The 15,586-nt window shown below is 34.0% G+C and overlaps 1 protein-coding gene across 1 annotated transcript in view; it reads left to right on the top strand.

Annotated features, from left to right (window-relative positions):
- Nucleotides 1–9,640, top strand: part of LOC128222370 (uncharacterized protein PF3D7_1120000-like) — a 75,706-nt gene extending 66,066 nt beyond the window's left edge. The window contains exons 16-17 of the mRNA XM_052931345.1: nucleotides 8,244–8,307; nucleotides 9,518–9,640. Of these exons, the coding sequence (XP_052787305.1) occupies nucleotides 8,244–8,307; nucleotides 9,518–9,577 (124 nt within the window). The 3' untranslated portion in view covers nucleotides 9,578–9,640. The remainder of the gene's footprint in view (nucleotides 1–8,243; nucleotides 8,308–9,517) is intronic.
- Nucleotides 9,641–15,586: the final 5,946 nt, after the last annotated feature.

Below are 15,586 nucleotides of genomic sequence, written 5' to 3'. Positions count from 1 at the left end.
TATTATTTCCACTACTACTATAACTACTGCTTATTCTATTACTTCCACTACTACTATAACTACTGTTTATTCTATTACTTCCACTACTACTATAACTACTGCTTATTCTACTACTTCCACTACTACTATAACTACTGCTTCTTCTACTACTTCCACTACTACTATAACTACTGTTTATTCTATTACTTCCACTACTACTATAACTACTGCTTCTTCTATTACTTCCACTACTACTAAAACTACTGCTTATTCTATTACTTCCACTACTACTAAAACTACTGCTTATTCTATTACTTCCACTACTACTATAACTACTGCTTATTCTACTACTTCCACTACTACTATAACTACTGCTTATTCTATTACTTCCACTACTACTATAACTACTGCTTCTTCGACTACTTCCACTACTACTACAACTACTGCTTATTCTACTACTTCCACTACTACTAAATCTACTGCTTATTCTATTACTTCCACTACTACTATAACTACTGCTTATTCTATTACTTCCACTACTACTATAACTACTGCTTATTCTACTACTTCCACTACTACTATAACTACTGCTTATTCTATTACTTCCACTACTACTAAAACTATTGCTTATTCTATTACTTCCACTACTACTATAACTACTGTTTATTCTATTACTTCCACTACTACTATAACTACTGCTTATTCTACTACTTCCACTACTACTATAACTACTGCTTCTTCTACTACTTCCACTACTACTATAACTACTGTTTATTCTATTACTTCCACTACTACTATAACTACTGCTTCTTCTATTACTTCCACTACTACTAAAACTACTGCTTATTCTATTACTTCCACTACTACTAAAACTACTGCTTATTCTATTACTTCCACTACTACTATAACTACTGCTTATTCTACTACTTCCACTACTACTATAACTACTGCTTATTCTATTACTTCCACTACTACTATAACTACTGCTTCTTCGACTACTTCCACTACTACTACAACTACTGCTTATTCTACTACTTCCACTACTACTAAATCTACTGCTTATTCTATTACTTCCACTACTACTATAACTACTGCTTATTCTATTACTTCCACTACTACTATAACTACTGCTTATTCTACTACTTCCACTACTACTATAACTACTGCTTATTCTATTACTTCCACTACTACTAAAACTATTGCTTATTCTATTACTTCCACTACTACTATAACTACTGCTTATTCTATTACTTTCACTACTACTATAACTACTGCTTATTCTATTACTTCCACTACTACTATAACTACTGCTTCTTCGACTACTAACACTACTACTGCAACTACTGCTTATTCTACTACTTCCACTACTACTATAACTACTGCTTATTCTATAACTTCCACTACTACTATAACTACTGCTTATTCTATAACTTCCACTACTACTATACCTACTGCTTCTTCGACTACTTCCACTACTACTATAACTACTGCTTATTCTACTACTTCCACTACTACTATAACTACTGCTTATTCTACTACTTCCACTACTACTATAACTACTGCTTCTTCGACTACTTCCACTACTACTATAACTACTGCTTATTCTACTACTTCCACTACTACTATAACTACTGCTTATTCTATAACTTCCACTACTACTATAACTACTGCTTCTTCGACTACTTCCACTACTACTATAACTACTGCTTATTCTACTACTTCCACTACTACTATAACTACTGCTTATTCTATTACTTCCACTACTACTATAACTACTGCTTCTTCTACTACTTCCACTACTACTATAACTACTGCTTCTTCGACTACTTCCACTACTACTACAACTACTGCTTATTCTACTACTTCCACTACTACTAAAACTACTGCTTATTCTATTACTTCCACTACTACTATAACTACTGCTTATTCTATTACTTCCACTACTACTATAACTACTGCTTATTCTACTACTTCCACTACTACTATAACTACTGCTTATTCTATTACTTCCACTACTACTAAAACTACTGCTTATTCTATTACTTCCACTACTACTATAACTACTGCTTATTCTATTACTTCCACTACTACTATAACTACTGCTTATTCTATTACTTCCACTACTACTATAACTACTGCTTCTTCGACTACTAACCCTACTACTGCAACTACTGCTTATTCTACTACTTCCACTACTACTATAACTACTGCTTATTCTATAACTTCCACTACTACTATAACTACTGCTTATTCTATAACTTCCACTACTACTATAACTACTGCTTCTTCGACTACTTCCACTACTACTATAACTACTGCTTATTCTACTACTTCCACTACTACTATAACTACTTCTTATTCTACTACTTCCACTACTACTATAACTACTGCTTCTTCGACTACTTCCACTACTACTATAACTACTGCTTATTCTACTACTTCCACTAGTACTATAACTACTGCTTATTCTATAACTTCCACTACTACTATAACTACTGCTTCTTCGACTACTTCCACTACTACTATAACTACTGCTTATTCTACTACTTCCACTACTACTATAACTACTGCTTATTCTATTACTTCCACTACTACTATAACTACTGCTTATTCTACTACTTCCACTACTACTATAACTACTGCTTATTCTACTACTTCCACTACTACTATAACTACTGCTTATTCTATTACTTCCACTACTACTATAACTACTGCTTCTTCTACTACTTCCACTACTACTATAACTACTGCTTATTCTATTACTTCCACTACTACTATAACTACTGCTTCTTCTACTACTTCCACTACTACTGCAACTACTGCTTATTCTACTACTTCCACTACTACTATAACTACTGCTTATTCTATTACTTCCACTACTACTATAACTACTGCTTCTTCGACTACTTCCACTACTACTATAACTACTGCTTATTCTATTACTTCCACTACTACTATAACTACTGCTTATTCTATTACTTCCACTACTACTATAACTACTGCTTATTCTATTACTTCCACTACTACTAAAACTACTGCTTATTCTATTACTTCCACTACTACTATAACTACTGCTTCTTCGACTACTTCCACTACTACTATAACTACTGCTTATTCTATTACTTCCACTACTACTATAACTACTGCTTATTCTATTACTTCCACTACTACTACAACTACTGCTTATTCTATTACTTCCACTACTACTATAACTACTGCTTATTCTACTACTTCCACTACTACTAAAACTACTGCTTATTCTATTACTTCCACTACTACTATAACTACTGCTTATTCTATTACTTCCACTACTACTATAACTACTGCTTATTCTACTACTTAAAACTACTAAAACTACTGCTTATTCTATTACTTCAACTAATACTATAACTACTGCTTATTCTATTACTTCCACTACTACTATAACTACTGCTTCTTCGACTACTTCCACTACTACTATAACTACTGCTTCTTCGACTACTTCCACTACTACTATAACTACTGCTTATTCTACTACTTCCACTACTACTATAACTACTGCTTATTCTATAACTTCCACTACTACTATAACTACTGCTTCTTCGACTACTTCCACTACTACTATAACTACTGCTTATTCTACTACTTCCACTACTACTATAACTACTGCTTATTCTATTACTTCCACTACTACTATAACTACTGCTTCTTCTACTACTTCCACTACTACTATAACTACTGCTTCTTCGACTACTTCCACTACTACTACAACTACTGCTTATTCTACTACTTCCACTACTACTAAAACTACTGCTTATTCTATTACTTCCACTACTACTATAACTACTGCTTATTCTATTACTTCCACTACTACTATAACTACTGCTTATTCTACTACTTCCACTACTACTATAACTACTGCTTATTCTATTACTTCCACTACTACTAAAACTACTGCTTATTCTATTACTTCCACTACTACTATAACTACTGCTTATTCTATTACTTTCACTACTACAATAACTACTGCTTATTCTATTACTTCCACTACTACTATAACTACTGCTTCTTCGACTACTAACCCTACTACTGCAACTACTGCTTATTCTACTACTTCCACTACTACTATAACTACTGCTTATTCTATAACTTCCACTACTACTATAACTACTGCTTATTCTATAACTTCCACTACTACTATAACTACTGCTTCTTCGACTACTTCCACTACTACTATAACTACTGCTTATTCTATTACTTCCACTACTACTATAACTACTGCTTCTTCTACTACTTCCACTACTACTATAACTACTGCTTCTTCGACTACTTCCACTACTACTACAACTACTGCTTATTCTACTACTTCCACTACTACTAAAACTACTGCTTATTCTATTACTTCCACTACTACTATAACTACTGCTTATTCTATTACTTCCACTACTACTATAACTACTGCTTATTCTACTACTTCCACTACTACTATAACTACTGCTTATTCTATTACTTCCACTACTACTAAAACTACTGCTTATTCTATTACTTCCACTACTACTATAACTACTGCTTATTCTATTACTTTCACTACTACTATAACTACTGCTTATTCTATTGCTTCCACTACTACTATAACTACTGCTTCTTCGACTACTAACCCTACTACTGCAACTACTGCTTATTCTACTACTTCCACTACTACTATAACTACTGCTTATTCTATAACTTCCACTACTACTATAACTACTGCTTATTCTATAACTTCCACTACTACTATAACTACTGCTTCTTCGACTACTTCCACTACTACTATAACTACTGCTTATTCTACTACTTCCACTACTACTATAACTACTGCTTATTCTACTACTTCCACTACTACTATAACTACTGCTTCTTCGACTACTTCCACTACTACTATAACTACTGCTTATTCTACTACTTCCACTACTACTATAACTACTGCTTATTCTATAACTTCCACTACTACTATAACTACTGCTTCTTCGACTACTTCCACTACTACTATAACTACTGCTTATTCTACTACTTCCACTACTACTATAACTACTGCTTATTCTATTACTTCCACTACTACTATAACTACTGCTTCTTCTACTACTTCCACTACTACTATAACTACTGCTTATTCTACTACTTCCACTACTACTATAACTACTGCTTATTCTATTACTTCCACTACTACTATAACTACTGCTTCTTCTACTACTTCCACTACTACTATAACTACTGCTTATTCTATTACTTCCACTACTACTATAACTACTGCTTCTTCTACTACTTCCACTACTACTGCAACTACTGCTTATTCTACTACTTCCACTACTACTATAACTACTGCTTATTCTATTACTTCCACTACTACTATAACTACTGCTTCTTCGACTACTTCCACTACTACTATAACTACTGCTTATTCTATTACTTCCACTACTACTATAACTACTGTTTATTCTATTACTTCCACTACTACTATAACTACTGCTTATTCTACTACTTCCACTACTACTAAAACTACTGCTTATTCTATTACTTCCACTACTACTATAACTACTGCTTCTTCGACTACTTCCACTACTACTATAACTACTGCTTATTCTATTACTTCCACTACTACTATAACTACTGCTTATTCTATTACTTCCACTACTACTATAACTACTGCTTATTCTATTACTTCCACTACTACTATAACTACTGCTTATTCTACTACTTCCACTACTACTAAAACTACTGCTTATTCTATTACTTCCACTACTACTATAACTACTGCTTATTCTATTACTTCCACTACTACTATAACTACTGCTTATTCTACTACTTAAAACTACTAAAACTACTGCTTATTCTATTACTTCCACTAATACTATAACTACTGCTTATTCTATTACTTCCACTACTACTATAACTACTGCTTATTCTATTACTTCCGCTACTACTATAACTACTGCTTCTTCTATTACTTCCACTACTACTGTAACTACTGCTTATTCTATTACTTCCACTACTACTATAACTACTGCTTATTCTATTACTTCCACTACTACTATAACTACTGCTTATTCTATTACTTCCACTACTACTATAACTACTGCTTATTCTACTACTTCCACTACTACTATAACTACTGCTTATTCTATTACTTCCACTACTACTATAACTACTGCTTATTCTATTACTTCCTCTACTACTATAACTACTGCTTCTTCTATTACTTCCACTACTACTGTAACTACTGCTTATTCTACTACTTCCACTACTACTATAACTACTGCTTATTCTATTACTTCCACTACTACTGTAACTACTGTTTATTCTATTACTTCCACTACTACTATAACTACTGCTTATTCTATTACTTCCACTACTACTATAACTACTGCTTATTCTATTACTTCCACTACTACTATAACTACTGCTTCTTCTATTACTTCCACTACTACTATAACTACTGCTTATTCTATTACTTCCACTACTACTATAACTACTGCTTATTCTATTACTTCCACTACTACTATAACTACTGCTTCTTCTATTACTTCCACTACTACTGTAACTACTGCTTATTCTATTACTTCCACTACTACTATAACTACTGCTTATTCTACTACTTCCACTACTACTAAAACTACTGCTTATTCTATTACTTCCACTTCTACTATAACTACCGCGTCTTCTACTACTTCCACTACTACTGTAACTACTGCTTCTTCTACTACTTCCACTACTACTATAACTACTGCGTCTTCTACTACTTCCACTTCTACTATAACTACTGCTTATTCTATTACTTCCACTACTACTATAACTACTGCGTCTTCTACTACTTCCACTACTACTACTATAACTACTGCTTCTTCTACTACTTCCACTACTACTATAACTACTGCTTATTCTATTACTTCCACTACTACTATAACTACTGCTTCTTCTACTACTTCCACTACTACTATAACTACTGCGTCTTCTACTACTTCCACTTCTACTATAACTACTGCTTATTCTATTACTTCCACTACTACTGTAACTACTGCTTATTCTATTACTTCCACTACTACAATAACTACTGCTTATTCTACTACTTCCACTACTACTAAAACTACTGCTTATTCTACTACTTCCACTACTACTATAACTACTGATTATTCTATTACTTCCACTACTACTTTAACTACTGCTTATTCTATTACTTCCACTACTACTATAACTACTGCTTCTTCTATTACTTCCACTACTACTATAACTACTGCTTATTCTATTACTTCCACTACTACTATAACTACTGCTTCTTCGACTACTTCCACTACTACTATAACTACTGCTTCTTCTACTACTTCCACTACTACTATAACTACTGCGTCTTCTATTACTTCCACTACTACTATAACTACTGCTTCTTCTACTACTTCCACTACTACTATAACTACTGCTTATTCTACTACTTCCACTACTACTATAACTACTGCTTCTTCTACTACTTCCACTACTACTGTAACTACTGCTTATTTTACTACTTCCACTACTACTGTAACTACTGCTTATTTTACTACATCCACTACTAATATAACTACTGCTTCTTCTACTACTTTTACTACTACTATGATGTCAGCGAAGTTTTCTCAGTGAACTCATGTCAAAAGGTATCAGTTACAATAAAAAACGTACATTGAATTATAGCGTTATGCTCCTTTATTATGTGATCAAGAGATGTGTTGCCATCCCCTGGCATGGCTCTTGTTTCATAATTGCTAAGATACCTCTAAATACTTGTCATATTTAAAGTGACTACTATATACAGTTAAAACTTATGTTTTCACTATTCAAGTTAAATTTATTTTACTACTTGCAAATATTATTTAATTATTTGTACAGCTTAAGTTAATTGTTTAATTATAATAAACATATTAGTTAAAATATTTCGAGTTTAATTGATTGATGTTTATTGTTTAGTTATTAATGTTTATAGTTCAAGTTAATGTTGTTGTTTTTCAGTTCAATACATAGACTATGCTATTAATATTTTTTTTAGTTCAAATCATGAAATATTACAGTTTACTTCAGTAATTTTCACATATTTTATAATTGTTCTAGCCAAAGTCATTGAACGCGACATCTAAATTTAATGAATTTCCAGCGGAAGTTAAAGATTTTTTTTATCTTAAAAGTTTGTTCTTTTCAGACAAAGTGAATCTTTTTCCAGGCCAGAAATAGTTTATCAGCCAAAGTAAATGATTTCTAAAACTAAATTTAATTATTTATTCCAGGTCGAAACTGAAGGAGCAGTCTAGAGAAGGATCGTCTGGTGACTCGGCATGTAACACTCTTAAGGTATATCCCTGTTGTTTAAATAGGCAGCCATTAGCCATATTCATATAAATAGAACTTTGAACAATCAGGTACAGTGGCTCATACAAACATATATGTTTTAAGTACTCTTAAGTATTTGAGGTACACATAATGTTTATTGTTTTATACTTCCGTTGAGCGTGATGATTAATATCAATGCTTAGAAATTTCATACCTTAAATAAGGTAACATACGAAAGAGTATTGCTTGATGATTCCAAATTACAATACAAAATATATATTAGCTGAAAACAAATTGTAACTGATTTTGGTGTTCTGACAATGATAACCGATTTAATTATCATACATATTTTACAGTAATAATTTACACTGTTAAACACTACAGTACCAATGAGTTAGTCTGTTGTCAGAGAGTAGAGCGTATGAATGTTTGAAGGTAATCATGTAATGGGAACACTTAATCTTACTGGGTCATATATGTAACTAATGTATTATACTCGTTTGTTCTAAATGTTATATTATTTTCTAAAATTGTCTATATATGCAGCATAATTTCTCGTGGGTGTGTTTTGGGGCGGCTTATTGTGGTGATATGTTTATTTCACAATGCTAATATGCAATCCCTTTCGGTACTAGGAAGATTGATGCTAACTATTATATGAGATTATGCCACATCATCGCCATCTTTCATCTATATTTTCCTTAATAGTGATTAGCCGCTCATGACCGTAAATGTTACTGTTGCATAACGCATCATATGTTTGTCATTTGTAATATATCTGAAATAAAATTTGCTCTACAAATTACTTGTCCCTGCAAACAGGTTAAAGCTAAGCAGTTTTGTTTAAGAAACAAACAGGTCAAATATGTTTAACAATGCACGCTGCCTAACTGTTCTATTGCAGCAACGAAAATCAAAGAAAATAATATATCTGTCTTAAATAAATGTATTCAATTTATTCGAACAGATTCGAAGGACATGCCAAGCAAATAATACCAATCATATTGTATATCCCAAAGGTCGAAGTCAATGTTTTGAATGTAGTTTGCTTAAGTGTCGAAACACATGTACACATATGCGAGTCTGTGATAATTGAATCCTCAAAACGGACAATTTGAATACTTTTTCGATTATATTTAAATCTTAAATTCAAAGAAGGAAATTATGTATTTTGTGTTTCTTTGATTGCCCCGTTTGAAAAATAAATTAAAAACGTTCCATTGTATTACAGATATGTTCTGCAGAGGGAACGGATCTAACCAGAGAAGTTATTTATGAGTCAGATGTGTAGTTTTATTATTCCTTTTCAGAAAACTGTTTTATCAAAATGCATATTTCACTAATAAATCTAAAAAATCAAACTGTTTGCTTAATTTTGCATTTTCCAAAGATACTTCCTGGTGGTACTTGGTTATAATATTGAAATTTTAATCGACTTTAAGGTTAGAGAACACTGAATGTATTCTTTAAGACCACTCGGTCAAGGATTACCCGTGAAAGAGCAAGCACTTGCTTCAAACAGGGTCCTTTAATTATTTTTCAAAGCACCGATGAAGGGGTACAACTTTCATTGGTTAAATCTAACTAAAATAAACAAGCTCGATTTTACTAAAGGTGATTAGCTGATAAAATCACTCTCGAGTCCGTTTCCTGGCTAGAAACTGTTACTGTGTCATTTTTGAGAGGCCATCCATGAGATAGTACCCCTGGTAGGGATCGAACCCACATAGTCATGGGTAAGAAGCAGAAACCTACACCATTAAACCACTTTCATCCTTAAAGTACCGTGAGGCAGGCATCACGCGGCAAAGGGATCGAGCTAAATGGACCATGGAATGAACCCACGACTACGACTTCAATAGGCTACGCCTTAACCAATAGGCTACGAGGACGGTATTAATGCATGTACTCAATTGCAGATTCAGTGGGAGGAGGGGGGGGGGGGCGTCAGTCTTCCGTTTATACATTCTTAGTCAATATCGGGGAAAATACAATATTAAGATAAAAATGCCCTATTTCGGACTATAAATTAGAGGAGTACACCTACCCCGGCCAAACATTTTAAGCCATTCAATTTCTGTTCTGAAGGAGGGGCGGATGTGGAAAGATTGAGCCAATGAGTTTCTGTAATCAGAATTGTTGTTTCATAATGTTATAGTTCATTTAAAACGTTTAAACGTTTTAGGACATCGAAATAAACAGACGCATGTTCAGTTTAAACATACTCTGTATACAACATTCTCGTACTCCAGTGCGATGATGCTATGCATTATATTTATCATCCGACCTCTGATGAACAGGAATGACAACGTTTAAAAGCTATTATTTATACAATTATGATCATCTGGCTGACTATCTGCCAAAACTTTTCCGTTTAAAGAGACTCTCTCATGTTTTAACACCAGACATATTTTTTTCTCGTAATGCATCTGAACACTTATATTTATTTTACTCCTTGGTACTGAATTTGCAGAAATAATAGTAACCACGTTGATTTTCTTTTATACTTCAATTGCATTTTTAAAAAAAGATGGGCGCAAGCCCATGCCGGTGCAGATAACAAATACTCGAAGATTATGTCAATCAACTGATTGTGCAACAGCCTTTTGTTGAATCGTGTTTGTAACGCATTTCAAAATTTTGGACTTCAAAGACTATATATTTTAGCACATATAAACATTTAGCATCTTTAACACTTAGTTTGATTCACAATACTTTATTTCGTAATAACAAGCTATAAAATCCAAGTAAAAGATGCATTTTCAAAACCCTGTACGCTTCGCTTAAATTCACTCAAAAACTCAAGTTAGAAAGATTTAAAAAAGTATGTCATAAACATATCCCTTTAGCGGCTGAGGAAGCCTGTCCAAACCATTAACATACTAAAAAACTGAGTTTCTTAATATAAAAATCTCTATTAAATTTGCCAAATAAAATTCAACATGGGTGAACAATTATAAAAAAATAACGTATTTTATGTATTGCAACATATTTATAAAAAGATAAAGTCAATTGAATCAAATGAATATTTTCAATGTACTTTCTTTCCCGTGGTAAGTGGACTTTTCATCTTACTCCAACAAGTGAGGAGTATGGTTGATTCTCTTCGTGACTGAAATCAACATTTTTAAACACTTGGTGTATTTCAAATCTAGTCCATATAAACATCCCCTTTAGATTCTTTGACGATTGCATTTTCCATGGGAGATCACTGCGTAGGATAATCATACAAGTGTTGTTTAGCCACACTGTGATTTCAATAATGTCAGGGGCGTAGCTACCCCTCTATTCATGTGGATTCATAAATGTGCTGGGGGTTCGGGGGCATGCCCCCCTCAGAAAATTTTGAAAACCATGGTGCAATCTAGTGCATTCTGGGCGTTTCGATGTGCATTATTTTGTACTGGAAAATAACCAATTTTTGGATCATGTAGTCAAGTTCGCATACTGCTACTTCGGTGTTTTTTTTCAGAACCATGTTTTTTCAGGCGCGTATTCACGTATAGGTGGCTACACGCCTGTATGTTGTGCATATGAATGTATAATTTGGTTTATATGATGCATCCTTAATGTAAATCCTCCTTGCTGCTACCCTAATAGAAACTTCATTGGATATTAACAGTAAAAGAACTAGCACTGACGTTCCCAATTTTCGTCTGGGTCATTTAAATAATAGAAAACAAATTACAAAATAAACAAATTTGTTTTGACTTCTTTAATGAATTATATAAAAACATTGTACAAACATATCATGACACTTTTAAACAACAAGAGCTGTCACAGTATGTGACGAATGCCCCCGAATGTGACATTGACCTACGAACAAGGTCAGTACATGAAAAGTTGATCTTGCCTTTACGTGTCAAATACATATGGCAAGTTATTTAAAATTGCCTCTGAACATAAAAAAATACCACCCATACTTGACAACCTACACTGTTATGTCCTTATATTCAGAATTCCCTTGTGAATAAACACTTAGTGTATCTTTCACCTTAGAGGTAGGGACATGGGTCTTGCACACGACACGTCGTCTTCGTATGTGGATCACATGTAGCAAGTGATTTTAACATCTGTCCATACAAGGGAAAGTAACAGCCCTGACCCGACAACCTATACTCTATGTCCTTATATGCAGCACTCCATTGTGAATAAACACTAAGTGTGACCTTGACCTTTGAGGTAGGGACACTGGTCTTACACGCGGCACGTCGTCTTGGTATGTGGAACACATGTGGCAAGTCATTTTAAAATCTGTCCATCTGTCCATACAAGGGAAAGTTACAGACTGGACACGACAACCTATACTCTATGTCCTTATATGCAGCACTCCATTGTGAATAAACACTAAGTGTGACCTTGACCTTTGAGGCAGGGACACGGGTCTTGCACGCGACACGTCGTCTTGGTATGTGGAACACATGTGGCAAGTTATTTTAAAATATGTCCATACAAGAGAAAGTTACAGCCCGGACACGACAACCTATACTCTATGTCCTTATATGCAGCACTCCATTGTGAATAAACACTAAGTGTGACCTTGACCTTTGAGGTAGGAACACTAGTCTTGCATGCCACACGTCGTCTTGGTATGTGGAACACATGTGGCAAGTTATTTTAAAATCTGTCCATACAAGGGAAAGTTACAGAGCCGGACGGACGGACGCACGGACGGACGGTGCGATTTTAATATGCCCACCTTCGGGGGCATAAAAAGTATGGCTGTCAATTAAACAGTATGTTAGCTTTAAAGATTGAGGCAATCCATTGGAATTTTACAGCGGACTTAAAAAGATGTATTTAAAGCTGCAATCTCACTAATTGATCGTTTTGACTACCGGCACTCTTTTATTGTTGGTCTATAAATAGACCATTTTTTGCATAGACCCAATTTTAAGTGATATAAGACTGCTGAAATAAGATCAGATTGCATTTTGTCATACTGATGGCTAAAATGAAGTTTTATGGGTATAGTAGCATTACGAAGAATTTAATGTAAATGAACTTTTCGGCAGTGATTGTGCTGCCAAATCAAAAACATGTTTGCCAAAACATTTAGAGCTGCATTCTCACAGATATACCGTTTTAACAACTTTTATTTTGTCTTGGAATGAGCAATTTTTTGCGTAAATATCAGCAAACCAATGGTAAAAGATTGCTGACAAAACATCAAATCCCAGATTTCATATTTCCTTCGAAGATTAATGTTACTAACGGTTTAAGAAAAGTGCATAAAACATCAATGTTTTCACTTAAATAAAAAAGTCTGCAATTGAATTTTTTGTCAGTAGTCTTATATTACTGGTTTCCATGCATTTTTCGCAAAGATTGGATGGTACCAATCCAAAACAAACAAGAGGCCCAAAAGGGCCTATGCTCTACTGGCTGGGTTTGTGTGGTCAACATCACTGTTTTCGAAAAGAACCAACCCCTTATGGGTATATGAATACTCAAAACTGAAGACTGTATCATATTCGCAAGCATTTATTACAAAATAGCATTTTTTATACTATCAAGGCCCATCATCTAATAATTTCAAGGCCAATAATCCAGGAAACATGGGCAGATCAGGGTTTTGAAAGGAACTGAGCTCTAATGGATATACTGGACAAGTCTCATCAAGATACAATCAAAACTGAAGACTGTATCGTGTTACCGAGCAATTGTTTACTGACACACTATTTTTTTTATTATCAAGGCCCATAATCTTGGCATGCATGGGCGGATCTGGCTGGTTTTCGAAAGGAACCGAGCTCATATGGATGTGAAGATACTGTACAAGTTTCATTGAGATACAATCAAAAAGGCTGTATCATGTTAACGAGCAATTGCCTACTGACACACTGATTTTTGTATACTATCAAGGCCCATAAACTATGCATACATGGGCGGGTCTGGCTGGTTTTCGAAAGGAACTGTAGGCTGTATAATGTAAACGAGGATTGTTTACAGATGCACATACTATGTACACATTACCATCGCATAAGCTCTTCTGGCCTTTGGCCAGTAGAGCTAAAAATGAAATAAAGTTGTCAAAACATCCAAAGTGTGAGAGTGCATCTTTAACATTTGAAAGTAACTCTGTTTGCCTCATGCCCCTAAACAAGGTTTAATCATATTATATGAGCAGTGGGCTTGTCCCTGTATTTTTTATTGTATGATTGCAGTAATGGATACTGGTCTCATTACCTTCTGACAATTTTTCATCAATTTTAAGGAAACAGAAAACACATATTAAGCTCATATAACGCTGTACAAATTTAATCTATTTCATTACGTTGAGAAATAGTCCCTAAAAATATTAATTGTGGAAACATATCTTATTTAAATACATACAGGAAATGGCGACATCATTTACCAATTTAGTATGAAAAATGCAGTTTCCTGATATTTGAATAGTGGTTCTTTTTTTAAGCATCTCAATTCATTCAACATACACATAGTATGTATCAAGTTTCAAAAGAAACCAAATCATTGTAACAATTGTTTTCAAAGCAAATATTCACACTCTTGACAAACTTCTCTTCCTAGTTTCAACCTTGAGACTTTTTGATGAGTCTGCACCTTTCCTCCTCTTATACAGTGGCTTCAAGCAATAAAGCTAAAAGCTCAAGTTGCGCAGCTGGTGAACAAGACTGCTGTGTTGATAGTTAGTTGACAAACTGCACACTTGATGCCATAAATCATGTCCATCAACCTCTAGAATGAAGAAATGACGCAGCACAGAATTGATTTCAATTGTACTTTCATCCCCTAAGGCCTTGTTGTAGTCAAAGACTATGTCTTAGTGTGCAGTGCGTTATCTTGAGAAGCCTAAATCTGCTCGTCTGAGGAAGTAAGTCTGGCAGAGTGTGAAACTCCTGTCTACTCATATGCTATACGCCTGTGATCTATGTCTTCTTGTGTGTGCCCAACCATCACCTGAAGAGAATTTAGAGGAAGTTAGTGCTTGATTACAAGTTAATGTGACAAAACAAGGTCTTTTATTTATGCCACCAAGATCTAGTATTCCAAGTGTCATATCTTGAATGTTAACTCAAAGCAATTGAGCATAAACTGTTTGGTAATTTATTTTAAGTCACTGCTTCCACTTATACTATCAGTAATATTGAACATGAACCGACTGACCCAAATATTATTCTAAATATTTTTATGTGCAGAAACCATAATCCTATTAACCAAAAAGTAATCCAATTGTATTTCTTCACAAAACATTTTACAACAATATTTGTCAATTTAACTCAAATATTGATTATTGTTTTTTTGTCAGACAAACACAGAGATGGCCCTATAAATATTG

Source organism: Mya arenaria, chromosome 16, assembly GCF_026914265.1.
Source record: "Mya arenaria isolate MELC-2E11 chromosome 16, ASM2691426v1".
Classification (NCBI taxonomy): Eukaryota; Metazoa; Mollusca; class Bivalvia; order Myida; family Myidae; genus Mya; species Mya arenaria.
The sequence above is the reverse complement of the archived record's forward strand: the minus strand, read 5'-3'. Positions and strand labels throughout refer to the sequence as shown.